The sequence below is a fragment of the Cimex lectularius genome, unplaced genomic scaffold, assembly GCF_000648675.2.
Source record: "Cimex lectularius strain Harlan isolate CLEC.00 unplaced genomic scaffold, Clec_2.1 scaffold136, whole genome shotgun sequence".
Classification (NCBI taxonomy): Eukaryota; Metazoa; Arthropoda; class Insecta; order Hemiptera; family Cimicidae; genus Cimex; species Cimex lectularius.
The window spans coordinates 593,239-613,338 of record NW_019394223.1 but is presented as its reverse complement, the minus strand read 5'-3'; the positions used below and the strand labels follow the sequence as shown (position 1 = coordinate 613,338).

Below are 20,100 nucleotides of genomic sequence, written 5' to 3'. Positions count from 1 at the left end.
AAAACCTATTGTTCAATAGTTGCCTATCATTCTTGTCTGCCTTTCCTCATTCAAGAACCAACAAAAATCAGCGAGGATGGGCAGACAAGAATGATTTTTTTTTTAATGGATACCAGAAACTGGAGGAATTGCTCCTGAGCACTGCAGCTGTATCCTACAGCTTATTGTACTTTATTCCTGGCTCCATTGTGGGGGGGGCTCACAACTTGCATGTGAATTTGAACCTCTGGTGTGCCGGTGTTTTTCTGTCGAAGAAACTCATTTTTTAAGGGGGTTGGGACCAAATTCAGTGTCCCACCCCAGACCTTTCATTAATGAGTGCAGTGACAATTTATTCCGTTAGGCATCAGAAAAAAGTCAACGGTCAAAAAGAGGCAACGGTGGGAATCGAATCCACAACCGTGGGATCACTAGCCATGAGTCTGACGCCTTAACGACTCGACTACCACAATCTGCAACCAGAACGATAGATAATTATCAAGCAATATGTTTATAATCCTGCAGATCACAGAAAACAGTCTTACAAGATTTAAAAACTAATTGCATATTGCATAGTAAAATAAATGTATTATTTCACTAACTTCAGAGTTAATTGAGCTGTAAAGTATCCAATCACAAGAGAGCATTTCATTAGCTTGTACTAGTTCATTTGGATCCACCCAAATCGCAGCTTTGCTCTTTGTCACGACTGCGACGCCTTTTTTACCAGCGAATCCGGATATAAACTGCAACCGCCTGTCACCAGGCTCCAGTTCTTGACTCTGTTAAAAAGAGAATGAGTTAAACAGCTGTGAAAACAATCTGTACCGACATTTTATACTTGGTGTTCATTGAAATTTGTGATGATATATCCTTCTAGCAAACGATCTTTCCACAATTCGGTTCTCAATGCTGCTAGCCTGGTACTCGTATCGATCCTGCCTTTGACTGGGGTCGTTTTGTTGAATCCAGGTCCACAGCTAATTCTTTCAATTGCATGCAACCCTGATAAATGAAGGAAATATGCAATTGACCCTAGAAAAATGAAAATATTAAAAAACGAGTGTCATTAAAAATCACATCAAGAAAATCAAACATTATAGTTTTTAACTTTAACTTTTTCCATATAGCAAATGGACTTTTTTTTTTTTTAATTATAACAAATATTTAAAATTTCCAGATATTTTTATCATTGAACTGGCAGGAAAACATTAAACAATAGTTGTTTTTCCGTTATTTAACAAGAAACATTTGAGCAATTATTAATTATAACTCATATTTTAGATAACATAAGTGTTTTTGATAATAAACTGAATCACTAGAATTTTTCATTAAGGGATAACATGAGAAATGTCTGAAAAGTATTCTGGTTTAATCAACATAATAACTAATTAAGTAAGAGATTTAAGAGGGTCATTTATGTCAGAAATGCAGGTCAGTGTGGATGATAAAAGAAGCCGAAAGGCTTTTAAATATATAAGGGAGGTGGCCCTTTCTATCAGATGAGGGCATTTCATTTCCTGCCTTCTCAGTCAAGAAGAAAGGAAGATAATATTTTTGTTTCCATTTATTGTTATTAATGAGAATCAAACCATAAGTTTTTGTATATTTATGCTTAAATTGTGGTTAAATAATGTGGTTAATTCTGCTTAAATGGCACAAAATGGACTGAATAAAAGAGTAAAAATACATAAAAACAATAAGAATTATGAAAATTCGTTTAATTAGAGTAAAAAACCATTTTTAGTATGCTGGGTTTGAATGCAGGGCTGTCGGATTTGACCCAGGACTTTACAGTGATGGGTGCCATGTCACACCTAAACCAACATCCCAACCAAATATCTAAAATGTTGAATAGTTTAAATATTTTTAAAATTGCTTTTTGCATTTAATACAATCTTATTAATACAAAGATAAAATGTTGCAAATGGCAGGAAGAACGAGAGAAGTGAAACTTCGTCTAACTTTATTCAACCGATAAAAAGCTCTTTCCAGTGTTTCAAAACAATTAGTATCTTTATAATCAATAAAAATAGATGAAAGTGACAAAAAATGGAAGATAGACACACAAGAAATGTTGACTACCTTACAAAGTTTTAAGGAGTATTTCAAACTAAGAAAATGTTGAATTTCGAGAGATATCTTCATTTAAAAATATAAACTTTATAAAATAAAACTTTACAGAAATATTTTTACAATTTTGTCTGGATAACCTACATATTGAATATGCGTAATAGTATTGAAAACTGAGATAATTTCTCTCTTTTAGCAAAACAGAAAGAGTACCACAGGGATCCATCTTGACTCCTCTCCTTTTTACACCCTTCCTCAATTCTATGCTCAAAATAAAATCATGACCAAAATGAAATCATGCCAATTAGCAATGTATGCAGACAACATAGCGCTAATGATCTCATCTTGGAGAACAAATGCAATTGCAAAAAGACTAAAAAAAATCCTTTATGTAAAAGATGAACATTAAGGATTAACGTATCTAAATGTGAAGCAATTCTGTTCACAAAAAGGCATCCCATAGTAATTGAAGCAATTAACTATAACAAGAATCCCTATCTTTTGGTCAGATAAGGCAATTAACTTTGAACAGTAAATTTAATTTTTGGTCCTTAGCTTACGAACAGGATTGTTAAAGCTAAACAATATCATTCTTCTCCTCATGAATCCAACTGTAACATCTCAATTTACAATACAGTAGTCAAACCACTGTTAAGGTTTAACCTGCATATCTACTTTTATAAAAATGTAAAGAATCCGTAACTATTTCCTACATCTAATGATTTCATCCAGAGGAACCAGCCTAGAACATCTGCATAACAAAATTGAAATCTCTTGGACATATGAGACAGTGAAAAACAACATCATGAAATTTTATTACAAGTTCGCCTTAAATAAAAACTCTGTATACTTCAATAGGCAATTATGAAATTCAGGTATTGTGAAAGCATAAACGCATCAAATCAATTTTAACGCAAACATATGAATATAATTTTTTAATTCTATGTTTTATGTGTGGTGATTAGTGACCGTTAATCGATATTTATTTAGAAATCGTGAGATGCGGTCTGGTGTGATGTAGGTTTCAGAAAAACATTTTCTTTATCGTGCCAACGTTTGATTGAATATATAAAAAATATATTTTGCATTGTATAAATTAACTTTTCCACATCCAAAATGTAATTGTTATATGTAAAAAAGTTTGTAAATCCCAGGCCCTGAAGATGATCTCAATAAAGATCGAAACGTTGGCACGATAAAGAAAATGTTTTTCTGAAACCTACATCACACCAGACCGCATCTCACGATTTCTAAATAGTTACAACTACTGTAATGTTTATATTTCCATCTAATCTACTTAATAATTATTATCTTTAAGTATGCAAAATGTAAGGTTTTTTTAATTTTCCCCCTCTAATTACAATATAATAATCGAAATTTCAACGACAGCAACCAAACAACATTCAGATCTTTTAAGATAAATTATACTACTTATTAAGAGAGAAAACTAAAGAGAGGAAGAATGTGAAAGAAAGGACAATAAAATATTAAGAAGATAAAAAATGGTGGGCTGGAGGGGAGAAGGTCCATCATTCTTTATTCAGAAGGTACGAAAACCCTTTTCAATGTCTCAAAGTAATCCGGTTGATAATCTTTTCGCGATCCCATCTAGTTTGGAAAGGTTTCCGTGTTCCGTGTGTCTATCATCAGCCTAGAAATAATGAATTGCTGTTAGTGATGAACGGTTTGATTAATGATGGAGAAAAAAAAAACTGGACGGGCGGTGGTATGGTAAGATAGAAAAACCGGGTCCGTAATCTAGCTAATGGTGCAGCCAGTGATTTCCGACACGCCACAGTGCCAATATTCAATCCGTGAGGAATTTAGCTCAAAAGTAGGCCGACGACGAATCGAACCGCGTTAATGAAAATTTGTTTAAAAATTGTTTTATTTTGGCTTTTCACAGGGTGAACCCGACAACCGAGACCCATTGGAATTTTTTTCCCGAATTTATTAGACATTCAAAAGCCGTCATATAAAAGAACGCCGAAGAGGCAGGAAGATCCGATGTATCTCTGATCTTGCCACGCACTGACACGATAACAAATCTGTCAACAGGCGTGATTTGGCTCTGTAAATCTCTTTCGTCATAATTCAAAGGGGGTCGTGGAACTGTTCCAATCAAGCATTTCTGTGAATGGACACACTATTAGCGCAATAAGTTTCTACTATAATAAGAGATAGTTTAATACATTTAGAAACAACTGTTATTTTCTTGCCAGTTCAATTATAAAAATTATACATTTTTACCTCAATACTTTTATTTATTTATTTTACAACTGCAACTAGTAAAACGTTTAATATTCACATATAAACAATATTAACAATAATGTGGTCCTATATTATCCCCGATCCTACCAAATATATTGTTGAATGTCAGCTGGTCGTTCACCCTTACGTCAATATTAACAATAGCCGAAGGTCGTGGGTTCGAATCCCGCTCGTGAGACTGACTTTTTCATTTCAACCAAGACCTTACATGCAAAGAATAATTAATTAAAAGAAGTAATTTGGTCGATCAGACCACTAAATATAATGGAATTAACAATAGCTTTGAAGTTTGACCAGCAACCATCCAGTAATGTTGGCCGTTAGTACATCAAGCACGATGGACTTCATCCTAGGAGACCGATGTCAAGTAGTTTTCCTCACAACATTAACCCTATTATGAGGGAATTTATTTATTAAACTAACACATGACACATAAAGTACAAATATAATTAACATTTATTTCAATTAAAAAATCAAATATAAAATATTGATGTTGAAATATTATTCTATATGTGGTGTTTAGTGACCGTTAATTAATGATTATTTGGAAACCGTGAGATGCGGTCTGGTGTGATGTAAGTTTAGATAAACATCTACATCTAAAATCTACATCACACCAGACCGCATCTCACGATTTCTGAATAATTATCGATTAACGGTCACTAACCACCGCACGTTTAGATAAACATTTTCTTTATCGTGCTACGTTTCAATCTTCAGACCAAGAGACCATCTTCAGAGCCTGGGATTTATAAAAATTGTTTAAATTATATAAATACATGTAGGATGTTAAAAAATGAATTTATTCAATGCTAGAAATTTTAGATTCAATCAAAGTATTTGTACTCACTCAAAGTGTCTGTTTTCCGTGAAGATGTGTCATTAATGTGGGTCGTGTTGAGAGCGCCAGTGAGATATTCATGTTTTATGTGTATATACGTTGGATTTTGAAAGGGTGGGGAAGGAAGTCGGGATAGAAAGGCATTTTTTTAATATGAGAAGTCGGCTTCTTTGAGGCGAAAGGAGCCGACAATGGGAAAAACGTGGGTAATGGTTTGGTCTGATTAGGATTATACAGATGGGGATAATTAGGGAAAGTAAAGCCAAATTGTTGAAGAATTAGACTATATTTATTTAGAAATCGTGAGATACGGTCTGGTGTGATGTAGGTTTCAGAAAAACATTTTCTTTATCGTGCCAACGTTTCGATCTTTATTGAGATCATCTTCAGGGTTCAAAGTGTTTGTCTTCTGTGTAATTGTGCCATTCTTGCGTGTCGTGTCGAGAGTGCCCTCTGGCAAGCAAAATAACTTTTTTCATGTAAAATACATCAAATTTGCTTTATTATACGGGCTGAACTTGATTTAATAAGAGCTAACCTAACCTTTGCGAAATTTAAGTTTCAACTTCTTAATATCCTCGCAATTAAATATTTTTTCAAAAAACACATGCTACATAATGCTGAAGAATTTTTCAACATAAACAACACCAGAACATTTTTAGACAGGTACATATTAAGATATTCAGAAAATTTCTAAGCAGTATGTTTTCTACCTACAAAAAACTTCAAATTTGGAAAAGACTTAATAGCACTTTTTTAGTATATTTTTGTTGCCCTCCCTACTTCCACCTTTGTATCTATCTATCATTCTGTCTGTATATCTATCTAATTTATGTGTCTTTCTTTTTTCTTTCTTTCTATTGATCTCTCTCTCTCTCTCTCTTTCTCTCTCATTTGTGTTTCTCTTTTTCTGACTTATCTATTTTGGTCTCTCTCTCTCTCTCTCTCTCTCTCTCTCTCTCTCTCTATTTATTTATCTATCTGAACATCTCTCTATTTATTTATCCATTCATATAAGTCTTCCTTTCTTATTCATCCAACTTTTTATCTGTGCATAACTCTCTCATTTGTGTTTTTCTTTATCTCTCACTGTCTATTTCTACTTTGTCTATTGTCTATCTATCTGTCTTCTCGTCTCCCTCTCTATGTATTTGGGTCTCTCTCTCTCTCTTTCTCTCTATCTCTATCTATCTGTACATCTCTCTATTTATCTATTTATATATCTCTTCCTTTCTTATTCATCCAACTTTTTACCTGTGCATAACTCTCCCATTTGTGTTTCTCTTTATCTCTCACTGTCTATTTCTACTTTATCTCTGTCTATTGTCTATCTATGTGTCTTTCGTCTCCCTCTCAATCTATTTGGGTCTCTCTCTCCTATATCTATCTATCTACCTACTTATCTATCTATTTATCAATCTGGACATCTCTCGATTTATTTATCTATTTATATCTCTCTCCTTTTTTTATTCATCCAACTTTTTATGTGTGCATCTCTCCCATTTGTGTTTCTCTTTATCTTTCACTGTCTATCTCTACTTTATCTCTGTCTATTGTCTATCTATCTGCCTTCTCGTCCCCCCTAACTCTCTCTCCCACTATCTATCTATCTAACTATCTACCTGCCTATCTCTTTGGGTCTCTATCTATCTGTCTATCTTGGAGGCAAACAATACATGCAACAAAGGGCGAGCAATAGACTTCTCTGAAAGTTATATGGATTTGGCGAGACGAATATGATCAGGGGCGACAACAGTCAAATTATTGGAAATTGTAATCAATTGGGACGTAAAAAGATTTTTGTTTTTCTAAAACAACAGATCGATGCTATCTGCTCTTATATAAAAATATTATTAATAAAATATGTAAAAAATCAATTATCATTTTAAAAGGTTTTTGAGACTGAAATTTTCTGTTGATTACATTTTTTCTTAACAAATCTCCAATCTACGGGGGCTGTTCTATAGCAGAGCCTCCGCCATAATCGGAATCCCATGATTTGCATGTAATTGTTCCTCTTGCGAAATCCTTCTCAATAGGGAATCGGCTAGACGACTAGGAAGGGCCGAATCTGGAAGACAAAAATTCAAGGTTGATTTAGCCACGTTTACAAACACACCCACATTACCCCACGCCGTCAGAGCCATGATTGTATCGATTTTGACCTGTTTTTTTTACATAGAAATTAAAAGATTGTATGTTCAGTAATATCGCATAAGGTTTCAGATCCGAAACGGACGAGGTTTGAAGATGTCAAACGTGCATGCGGCACTCACAGAGGGAAAAACGTCAGAGAAATAGGTCGCGTTTACAAACAAGGCATGTGGTTTCGATTAAGCCGATGACTCCCGAAGTTACAACCAAAGGACGTTGGTTTTAACTTTTTGCCATTTATGACGACAATATTCATTCCGGATACATCTTTTTATCATATAAAAAATGCCATGGGCGCTACAGAATGGGCCGAAAACCCATGGATAAGCATCTCTGTAGGAAATCAGAACATCAAAACGCATTTAGGAGTTTTTTCCTACACATGGTCGTTGAAGATGAAGAAACAATTGACAAGAGTTCAGGTCTACCTGATCTTCCTATGTTTTGACAGACACAACTTAACCGACCAAGGATCATTTCTTTTCAAATAATTTATCTTGAGATCTCTGAAAATAAAAAAAATACCTGGGCCATCTGTTCTCGCTATGCTTCAGACAGTCGGGATTTATCTTTTTGCCGAGTTTATGGATCCATATTTCATGGTTTGGAAAATATAATGGATTCATTAATGGATAATCAATGATGATCGTTAAGGCAAATTTCTAAAAACGTACAGACTGACTAGACAATCGTTAACCTTTTCCTTCCGCTGTCTTAAGAAAAGAGATAAATTTTCCAGCAGTTACTCTTGTCGACAAATATCTGTAGATTAGAGGAGCTTTTCCAGAGGGACTTATCGTTTTGCCGTATTTCACTGGATAATGTGACTTGATGAATGTACATCAATCAAACTCCATCGGTAGAAAAATATTGTTTACCGATTATTGATAAGTAATGCGAAAACTAGATCTACTTGCTGACCTCCTTAACGTTAAAAATGTTTTTATCCTTAATATCCAAAAAATAGAGAAATTATTTACCGGGGGGATTTAATATTTTGCCACATCCCACGACATGTCGATGGATGGACATCCATATTCAATGTATTCTTTGAATAATGGTGGAGTAAGGTAAAGGTCCCGACATACTTTTGAACTATTTTTTAAAACATCGGCATCTCTAGGGTTGATATGACCTCTGCTGTTACGAACCTTCGTAAAGAAAAATAATAATGGTAGATAATGAGGTAAAGTGCATGTCTGTATACCATAGAAGAGCAGGTTTTTTTTCTCTTTTCCCATTACAATCCAATCCGATTACACGACATTTGAAAAATGGCAAAAAGGAGGGAAAATTCAAAAGGGGGGGGTTAAGATGGGAAGTTAGTGCCCGAGGGGATCGAAGTCACGATAGCTCAAGTGGTAGAGTAGGGGCGTATCAAGCCGAAGGTCGTGGGTTCGAATCCCGCTCGTGACACTGACTTTTTTATCTCAACTTAAAAACCTTAATTAATTGAATGTTATTAATTGGTCAAGCGGACCGCTAAAAATATATGGTTTCTTTCGACTGCCCGATGAACCCATAGTTCCTCAGGAGCTGCCTTCTGTTTGATATATGTAGGTAAGGATGGGTTTGAAGATTTTTCATTGTAGCTATGGGCGTTGTTTTAACAGCACGGTGATTCTTGGATATTTTGTAGAAGTTCCTACGCTTACCTTTGTTCCATTTTTTGCCATTATATGTAACTTGCTTATGCGATCAAGTGCAAATTCCTGCTTAGTGCTCTGCCGTGGGTTCTCTTAAGATGTGAATTCCACGTTAACCTTTGGTCGAGAGATACTCCTTGGCATGATTGATCCGCCAATTCTTATCTTACTTTGTCAATCACGATTAATATATTTTGCTTTTTCTTGTGCTTTGTCGGCGTAAAACTATAAATCCATGCGTGACGATTGGTGGATAATCATGGATGATCATAAATTGACTCGTCCAGGTCAGAGCACGATGGAAGAAACCAAGCGATGGTTCCCGAGGCGGGAGGCAGTTAAAATGGGACGAACAGCTTCGAGACTGTCGCTGACTTCTTTGTTCTTATATTCCAGTATTAAATAGTTAATTTAATGATTACATGTGTGCTGTTTAGTGACCGTTAATTAATGATTATTCTGAGATCGTGAGATGCGGTCTGGTGTGACGTAGGTTTTAGACAAATATTTTCTTTATCGTGCCAACGTTTCGATATTTTTATTGAGATCATCTTCAGCGCCTGGGATTTATTAACATTGTTTAAATTATACCAATACATGTAATATGTGAAAATGAATTTATACAATGATAGAAATTTTAGACTCAATCAAAGTATTCGTACCCACTCAAAGTGTTTGTTTTCCGTGTAGATGTGTCATTCTTGTGTGTCGTGTTGAGAGTGCCAATGAGATATTGCTGTTTTATGTATATGTCATGGGCGTAGTGAATAATTGGTCATTATGTACAATGACCGGGCAATACGAATAATGATCAAAACTACTAGACACTAGTGACAAATTGTTCAAGAATTAGACTATAGAAATGTTTGATGTGGGTGAAGACATTGGTATGGTATGGTGGTATGGTAAAAAAGGATACTAGGAAGCGAGGTTTGTGCTCCCAGTCACTGCAGCCTTTTGACTTATTGTAGACTCAATCCTTTTCCTTAGAAGTATCAGGTCATTGGTGTCGCTGCTGCAATTTGATTCCCTAAGTTTTTTCCGTCGCTAGGTTAAACCTCCATTGAGCTGTTGCTTCGCATTCGAAGATGATATGGGTGGCTGTTTCCTCCTACTCATTACATAATCTGCAAATGGGATCATCGTTGTGTATACCCATATTGTGTAGATGTTTTCTCAGATGCCAGTGACCGGTTAGTAGTCTAATCACTCCTCTGAGTTTGGCCCTCTCCAATTGCAGCAATGATTTTGCCAATCTTGGTGAGGGTTATTTCATTATAAGTTTACTATGTCTAGCACCGCTAGAGTTTATCCACTTCTCCTTTTGTTTTGCTTGGATCCATTCTGCGATGGAAGATTCTATATTTATTTTTGTTATCCCAAGATTAGGTTCGGGACCTATGTATGAACTTGCAGATCCTCCTCTGGCCAGACTGTCTCCTTTCTCGTTACCCAAAATTCCCCTGTTCCCTGGCACCCAAGATATCATCAGGTTTTTGTGTTTCCCCAGGTTTTGGAGATTTTGGATGCATTCACTGACTAATTTTGATGTAATTCTTTTAATGGCTGCTTGGCTATCTGATCTTATGTAGATTTTTTGTCAGTGTAACCTCTTTTAAGATTTTCCAGGGCACAAGCATCGATGGCTTCCCAATATGGCGTCGTGTATACGACTTACTTTGATATAAGAAACATGAAACCTTTAGGTGCTGTCTAAAAATTATTAGTAAAATATTACAAGTTTTTAAATGTCTAGAATTTTGTAAAACGTGGCTACTGGTCACCTCCCACTAATAGTAACAATTTCCAAAAGCCATGCAAGAAGAATGAAAATTAAGGAATCTAATATTTATAATTTATTATCGATGCTTTTTTTCAGCCTTAAAGAGTTGAAAGTAAATAACCTACTGTATTTTTGGGTGAAATCGGTTAGATAAACATCAACGTAAAGGAACCTAGTGCTAATTGGTTAATTTAAGCTAGGCCATAATAGTTAGCTTTATCTCAATTCGCCTTGAGAAAACCCACACCAGATGTAACTAATTTATTATAAAACGCCCAGATCTCTGATGGGCGCAGAGGAACCATAAAAAGGTCTAAGAAAAAACAAACAAAACAAGCCTGCCTAAATAAAACTTGAAATTGTACACCAATCTTGAATAAAAATGTCCAATAATTAAGCAAAGTTTACCATTTATTAACTATCAATTTAGCTTTGTTTTATAATGTAAATAATCATCATAAAAAAATGTTGTAGTACAATATGACAATAATACACATGTGGGGGCTCGGTGGCCGCAACGGTTTAGGCGTTGACACGGCGCTCATCACTGTAAGGTAAAGGTCCCGGGTTCGAATCCAGCGGCCCTGCATTCCAACCCGACATACAATAATAATTATAAAGGCAAAATCGATTATCAGTGAAATCAGAGAGTATTTGAATCATTACGTGATGACGACAATCATAAATCAAATATGTACAATTTCATATACGTAAAGAAAGAATATGTAATGCAAAAGTCAAAAACCAAAAAATAAATATAAATATAATATGCCAATGGGTAACGTTAAGATTTTCAAAACAGAGATACATGCCGCAAATGTCACACAGAAAATCAAATATTTGATGTTATCGTTTGATGGAAATAAGTCTGATTGTGCGAATAACTTCTTCGGGAATTAATGACATTTAGGTATTAGAAATGGGAAGGGTCAGGAGGCAATTTGAAAACAAGGCCGATATTATCTCATCTCAGTCTGACAAACAACATTTTACACATGAGCGGATCTGTAGAAACGATTCATTATTCATCGTCTGAGGAGATCCGGCGCATTTTGAGCAATTGTGCAACATGTTCCGGCAAATGTGTAAATCGTTTCAGTTCGATGAGATTCGCCCATAATAGAAAAATCCACCCGTCAATTCGAAAAAAATTAGAACACATATAAAACTACAATAATTTTCCGGTAGCAAAAGAAGGGGGAATGAGAGAGGAGGTGAAAAGGAGAGAAAGGGGGAGAGAGAAGTAAGAAGAAGTAAATAGATGGAAGGAAAGAGAAAATGGTAATTCTTAGATAGATAGGGAAAGAAAGAGTCAGATGTTATGGAAGAAACACAATTAAAACAATAAGAAATAAAGGAGAGAAGGAGGGAGATAGTGAGAGTGAGAGTAGGGGAGAGAAAGAGAGAGAGAGAGAGAGAGAGAGAGAAAGAGAGAGAGAGAGAAAGAGAGAGATGACAGAGAGAAATAGAGATATAGGAAAGATAAAAAAATAATACTTAAATGTGGAAAGAGTTGGTTTGACTTACAGAGTGTCACACTGAGAAAAAAGAAGATTTATAAAAATAGGGGGAAGAAGGAGGAAGAGAGAAAATAGAAGAAATATAAAAAAGAGGGAATTATAAGAGATAGATGGAGGGAGAGAGAGAAGAAGGAGAGAGAAAAAGGTAACAGAAAGATAGATTGGAAAAGAAAGAGTCAGACGGAATGAGGGAGTTACTGTGAACAAATAAGAATTATAAAGAAAGTTAGAGCGAGTGAGAGCGAGAGAGAGAGAGAGAGAGAGAGAGAGAGAGAGAGAGAGAGAGAGAGAGAGAGAGAGAGAGACAGACAGACAGACAGACAGACAGATAGACAGACAGACGACTAGAGAAAGAGGAAGGAAAGAGACAGGTAGTAAAAGAGTGTGAGAGAGAGAGAGAGAGAAGTTCATTCAAAGAAGGAGAGAGGAAAAGGCAGAAGTTATATAGATAGGGAAAGGAAAGGAAAAATGGACAGAAATACACTGAGAGAAAAAGAGAAGAGAGAGAAAGAGAAGGAAGAAAGAGGGTTTCGTAGCTGATTTTATTCATAGATGGTCGTGTGCACGCACAATGAGGGCGAGAGAGTGAGAAAAATATAATTGAATGGCCAAATAATTATTCTTTCATCGATATAAATCATTGCTATCTAACAAATTTCGAATCTTGAAAGTTTGCAGAATTAATCAGAGGTTGTCAATAATAAAAAAAGGATTTCTAGTTGAAACCTGCCGTGCAAACACGAATTGGATAATTAAGGAACAGAAAAATTGATTACCTGTATCATAAACTAAGAAAAGTCAACAAATTATTACCAAATCAAAGGATAACGGATTTTCCAATCAACATGCTGATGGCGTCAATCTAGGCGGTTTACTGAACAAGGATAAGGTTCAGAAACTAACAATCAGCATATTATCAATAAAGAAGTGTGTGTAGCGACTTAAGGTATACAAAAGTAACGATAGCCCTCTTGAACATTTCAGTGCCAATATGAAAAACAAAATAGATGTAATGCTGGTTGTGCAAAAATATAATTATTAACATTAAGGTTATCTTAAATCACTCATAGGAGAGAAAATAAGCCCGCCCTTAGATTGCAATAAAAAGATAACCTATAGATTCAAATACGCTACGGTCGTACCGAAAATTCGAGATCGTCTCTGGTCATTCTGATCTGATCTCAGAAGATGTATTTCAGCCTTTCGTCATTCTTCTATTAACACAAATAATTAGTCTTAACAAAATATTTTAAAATTTAAGGTGCGATGGAAGGTAGAACTGTAAACAAATTGATTCCAAACTGGAATATCGCGCTACTATTAATCCCTCAGCCAAATATAACTCGTTCCAACTAACGCAGGGCATAAAAGAGTCAGTAGTCACAAAAAAAGACAAACATGCTGACCAAGATAGTTCTTATCTTGCAGTGCCTATCCAGCAGACCCAGTACATTGGACATGCGTAAATCATAGCAGCTAAACTTACAAATTTACGGTTCATGCTCATTGAACTTAAACTTAATGGCTATGCCAGATTCAAAAGCAAACCTCGTGATTTCGAACATCATGAGATCAAGTATAGAACTATCTGCTGGCTCTGTATTGTTATTTCGGAAGCAACAAATTGGTACACTGACAGTTCTGTCTTCAAGACAGTTATGCCACATAGCTAAGCGAACTTCATCGATCTGGTTTCGAACGTCATAGGATTAAACTTAAAACTGTCTGCAGACTCAGTATAGTTATCTCTGAAGGACTCAACTGTTCGTAAACTAGCGGCTATGATGAGTATGCCAGATTGCAAAGCATAAATCAACATTCTGATATCTAACATCATAAGATGAAGAATTGAACTATGTGCAGGCTCAGTATTGTTATCTTGGAAGCAATACCGTTGGTAAACTGACGGTTTTGTCGTCATGATGGATGTGCCAGATAGCTAAGCAGACTACATTGGGCTTCATTTCATCATAAGATCAAGGATAGAACTATCTGCAGGCTTAGCAATGATATTTCAGATGCAAGAAACGGGTGGTAGTCTGGCAGTTTTGTCTTCATGATGGCTATGCCAGCCAGCTAAGCAGGACCAACGCTCTGAATTCGAACGTCATATAAAAAATCATTATGACTAATTTACTATGCTAAACGTTTTAGAGCGTCAACCGTGACGTACTGAAAGTTTGAAGTACAGAAACAATTTTGTGGGGAAAAAGATGAATCAGCATAAGATTCAAATATTTAAGCTATAACTTGGTGTAAGTAGGTAGAAAGCATAAACATTAAAAACATGTTAAATCCTGTTTTTTCCCCGAAACCTAGACCTACTATCTTACTCTTATAAGCGCCGCGTATCCGCCTTAACCGTTGCGGCCACCGACGGAGCTAAGTACACTGTTATCACCGTTCTAATTTTCTTAACGAGCCTATATTTAGTATAGTAAATTCTATTGAGAAACAATTTAATGTTAAATTCATGCTTTGCACTCACCTATTTTCTCCGCTTTATGGAAATACTTTGAATCTAACCTCTCCCTAAAACCTTAACCCTACCTAACCTAACCGATTCCTAACATTTATCCTAACCTAATGAATGCACACATCCCAGTCACGCGAAATCAATGTAAACGAAAATCAAGCAACGTCTAGAGTTTAAATAAACATTTTGTATGAGAAGCAGCGCAAGTTTGGCTTGCCAGATATTACAATATCGATTTGTAGTAGTTTTCCCAAAAAACGTTGTTGTACAAATCTCTGTACACCAGACCGCATCTCACGATTTCCGAATAATTATCGATTAACGGTCACTAACTACCACACAGCTGTATAAAAAGTTGTTTAAAAAAACGAAATAATTCCTATTATGTACAATTCCACCAGTGCCTCATAAACAAAATTGAAACGACTTTTTTTTCTTTTTTTTTAAATAAACGAGATACGATTTAATTTTTAACCAGGTGAAATAACTTGGACTCGGTCCGTCGCGTCGCTGCGTGGGCAGTAGCCTTTCTCGCTAAATTACAAATTTTTCATATTAAACCGCCTAAAATAAAAATAGATACGGCCTACAGAAATAAAGTCGAGGTTTTTTTCAGACCATAACCAATCCTAACCTTAATAGAGTATACATCGAAAAAACTTGGTTAACATAAACGAAATTGAAAATGAATTACTATCATGTAATTAAGGTGATTTATATGTTATTAAAATAAGGTTTTTATATAAAAATATTAATAGTCGAAAAATTTAATAATAAAATGAAATGTTTTGACACATATTGATGTTTTAATGTTAATTGGACATAAAGCTTGTTATAATGGCTATTTCTAACAACTAAAATTTAATAATATATTTGTGAATTAAAATAATAAATATCGAGGATTTAACGTGTTTTTTTGCTAAAAATTGCCGAAAAGGTGGCTTTGGCGTACTGGCATTTTAATGCTGGTCGGGAACCTGCCCTTTGGTACACGTGGGTGACATTTCTAAATGTCTAGCTTTGACGGCTAATGAGGTCGGCCCTATAACAGGTGTTAAGATGCCAAAATTTGATTTTTATCTATAAAAAAAAATATTGCAATTGTCAAAGGACACGTGCCGATTAATCAGCGTATTTATTGTTCATCTTTCCTGAAATAGTCATGAGCAAAAGAGCAACCCTTTGATCTATTCATAGTCTCAAATGGAGGCAAGTGGACATGAAATTCATTTAGCAACTGAGATCTTTTTCAGAACAAACAATCAAAATGGTCTTTTTCGACTGGATTAGCCACACTAGTGTCAGTATGAAAGTTTGAAAGTTACTATGAGTAAGTTTTCTTCATGATTTACCGAGAAAGTATATCATCAATGTAACGTACCTAAATTGATAACATTATAAAAATGATGTTATTATTTATTTTTATTATTGTTTTAAAAACCTGGAGTGCCATCTTTGTAAATAAGTGGGGATTTTTAATAGAACTAGTTGCAAGGTTTATAAAAGTGTCGAATGACTATGTTGAAGATAGAAAAACTTACCTACTGTTATTTCAAAGCTATCTGTGATGGAGGGAAGTAGGTATCACATCGCTCAATTCAATCAATACAAAATGGTTTTTGAATTTTAAAACCAAAAGAAACAGGTTATAAATTTAAATTAGACTACGCTCCAACTAGATTCCAGGTACAAAGGATTGAAGGTTGCTCTTGCGCATTCGTTTGTAGCATAAGGAACATGAGCGCTAAAGACTAATCACAGGCGAAAACTGAGACTTTTATCGCAATATTTGTAACTATTTCCAATATTAAAGATTCCACACCAATAACAAATAAATCTGACGTAATCTACAAGATCAACTGGTTAAACTGTACGGCAACTTACATCGGTCTTACATCCCAATATCTGGACAAGAGAGTAAAGCAACATATCTTCGATTGCAAAAAACCTAAGCAAAACCCTACAGCACCCGCTACCCACCATCTTGAACACCAACTCAATTTCGACTTCAAAAATCCAAAAATATTACACACAGAACAAAACAAATATAAATGTAATTTCTTAGAAATAGTTTATATCAACAGAGATAAACACAGTATCAATTACAGAACAGATATTTGTAAACTCGCAGAGACGCAGCTACGCCGATATCATAATCAAATTCAATACAGATAACATACCTATATCATCACATTACATTACACATATCAAATATTTTTCACATAGTCTAATTTCCCAACAATTTAGCTTTCCTTTTCCTATTTATCCCTTTCTATATAATCCTCAAAGGATAATCTGGCAGAACCATTACCAACACATTTTTTCCCTTCGTCGGCTCTTTTCACCTCAAAGAAGCCGAAGCCATATACAAAAATGTCTTTTCTATACCGACTTCCTTCCCCACCCCTTCAAAATCCAACGTATATAAACACAAAACAGCAAAATCTCACTGGCACTCTCAACACGACACGCAAGAATGGCACAATTACACAGAAGACAAACACTTTGAGTGAGTAGAAATACTTTGTTTGAATATATAACAAATATATTTTGCATTGTATAAATTCACTTTTCCACATCCAAAATGTATTTTTAAAATGTAAACAATGATTGTAAATCCCAGGCCCTGAAGATGATCTCAATAAAGATCGAAACGTTGGCACGATAAAGAAAATGTTTTTCTGAAACCTACATCATACCAGACCGCATCTCACGATTTCTAAATAAATATTTGTAAGGAAGAAAGTGCCAGAATGCATAAGGAACGGAATGTAGAAATTCATAGCATGAAGAAGAAGAAAAAGAAATAACTTTATTCTGGGACTGGTGTCCCCTAAGAATAATAAACATGAAATAAATAAAGGAAGTTATGAAATTAAAAGTAAAATGAGATAGAAATCTTGGTACAATGTATACCAGTAAGGCAGGCTAGAAGAGAAAATTACAAGAAAATTAAACAAAAATATCAAATGTATCCGTAAGGTCTCTCCTTGGAGAGAGAGAGAGAGGAGGTGATTATACAGGTGGGATTTTAAGAAGGAAAAGGAGGCAGCGTGACGAATAGAAAGGGGAAGGGAGTTCCAGAGTTTAGGGACTCGGATCAGAAAGGATCTTTCGAAGGTATGGGTTGTATGTTGGGGAAGGATAAGGTCGATTGGGGATGAGCGGGTGTTACGAGTGATGTGAGGGGTTTTGTTTTGGGGGTTGGGTGATGTAAGGAGGACGACGAGTGTGGATGGACTGGAAAGGAAGGACCTAGGAAATACTACCGGAAGGAGGGGAATAGCCAGGAAAGTTGGGAATACAACCCCGACACCCGGGATCCCCGTGGGGTGCCGAACACGAATCTTAAGCAACAATTCATAATACGCTTCAATCGCGTGTTCCCCGCTCCGAGAGACCACCGTATGCCACACAGCTATAATCGAAGAAAGGAAACGTATAAGGGAAGATAAAAGGAGTTTGCGGGTGGGGAAAGGTAAGAGAAGCCAGGACCGACGAAATATGCTGAGGGTGGCCATACAATGGCGGGAAATTTGGGAAATGTGAGGATGCCAGGAAAGGTTTTGGTTAAAGACTGCTCCTAGGTTTTTAACCGAGGAGCTGAATAGAATAGGATGGTTATTTAGATGAGAGGTGGGATATATATATGAAGTATGATGATATATGAAGTATAAATTGGAAAATGCAGTCTGTCTGATGTTAATGATAATCTGAATTTGACTGTAATGAATTATATTCTTCTAAGAGGCAGAAGTGGCCCATAAACTCAAAGGAGCAACAATTCTTTAGAAGAAATTATCTCAGGACACACATAAAGGAATGACTTTTGTATGAAGTACTTCACTTTTTTGACCAGTCAGATGCGCATCGTCTTTTCGCCATCATCTGTGATACTAACACACGCCTGGCAGAGCGAGATGAAGACCATTGATCGGAAACGAACAAACTTGAATTTTGTCGTGTTTCTTAAGAAAAAAAATCTCACAAGATTATGCTTTCAGTTTCGATACAATAAACACCTGAAGCAAACTGACATTAGCATTTGACACAAATTCTAGATATAATAGCTTCTTGCCTCACCCCCTTATAACCTTGACCGTAACTCTATGTTACATGGCGTTATCCTTTAGGTAAGGCGCAGAAGTGACCCAGACACAGGAATACAACTTATGAAAATAAGACAATATCTCAGGACAACTGATACTTGAAGGAATCACCGGTAGTATGTTTTGCTTTCGATTAGGCTGGTAGTTTCAGATAATTTTGCGCCTTATATTCTTGTTATTTTGATCTGTTAAGCGTGTTTTAACCACTCAAGATGGAGAGAAGCCGAAAAGCGCCTGACTATTCAAAACAACGAGGTACTTCAGACACCGTGTGTCACTTTACACGTGTTGTCCGAGATATTTTTGGAACGTGAACAAGGCATTTGTGCACCTTAGGAAATAAAGGTTCTAAGTAGTAGCTTCAGCCACACCAATATTCGATGGAACAACTTTCCTGCTGAAGATATTCCCGGATAATTTATTTCTATATGTCCGGGCGCCCAAGAAATCATTGGATGTATAGCCAGGTTTTGAAAGTATTTTATGACCATGTGTGTAAATAGATAATAAAAGATCCGTTTAAAGTATTGTGTTGCGTTTTGTCTAACAGTGAACTGATGAAGTGTATGTAATCGTTTATTAGCTTTCCTAGTTTTGTACGATTGTTGGGTCCTCCCTGTTTTGGACTGGCAAACGCGCTTCGTCCCTACCTTCTGTGGGTTGGCTACACAAACAGTCAAACAAAGCGGACCACGGCGAACAGGAAAGGTGGAAACTACAAGTTCATCACCCCATAGACCTTAAGAAGAATTCTTACTTATACCAGATAAAAGGACATCAAGGTTATAAGCAGGTGAGGCAAGACGCTATTTCATGTAGAATTTGTGTCAAATGCAAACGATATGTACTGTAATTCCACCTAACAATTCATCACCCAGCAGACCTTAAGAAGAATTCTTACTTATACCAAATAAAAGGACATCAAGGTTATAAGCAGGGTGAGGCAAGACGCTATTTCATGTAGAATTTGTGTCAAATGCAAACGATATGTACTGTAATTCCACCTAACAATTCATCATCCAGCAGACATTAAGAGAAAATCCTTTAAATAAAATAAAGGTGTTTTTTTCAGTTTTTAAGTAGAATCATCCTTGTCAACCATTTTGATTACTCACTCCATCATAACCATTTTTTAAAATCTGTTAGGTGTTATTTTGCTAATGATTAGTTTGGCGTTTCTTGTAATTTAGGGCTACCTATATTCGCTTGAGCCCAAAGGTCTGTAGTGCGAGTGTCATTAACACTGAA

The 20,100-nt window shown here is 35.7% G+C and overlaps 1 protein-coding gene across 1 annotated transcript in view; it reads right to left on the bottom strand.

Annotated features, from left to right (window-relative positions):
* LOC106663941 (xaa-Pro aminopeptidase 1-like) overlaps positions 1-20,100 on the bottom strand; it is a 35,193-nt gene that overhangs the window by 5,616 nt on the left and 9,477 nt on the right. Inside the window, exons 2-3 of the mRNA XM_014389196.2 lie at positions 821-1,014; positions 582-761 (exon numbers count right to left, since the gene is read on the bottom strand). Of these exons, the coding sequence (XP_014244682.1) occupies positions 582-761; positions 821-1,014 (374 nt within the window). The remainder of the gene's footprint in view (positions 1-581; positions 762-820; positions 1,015-20,100) is intronic.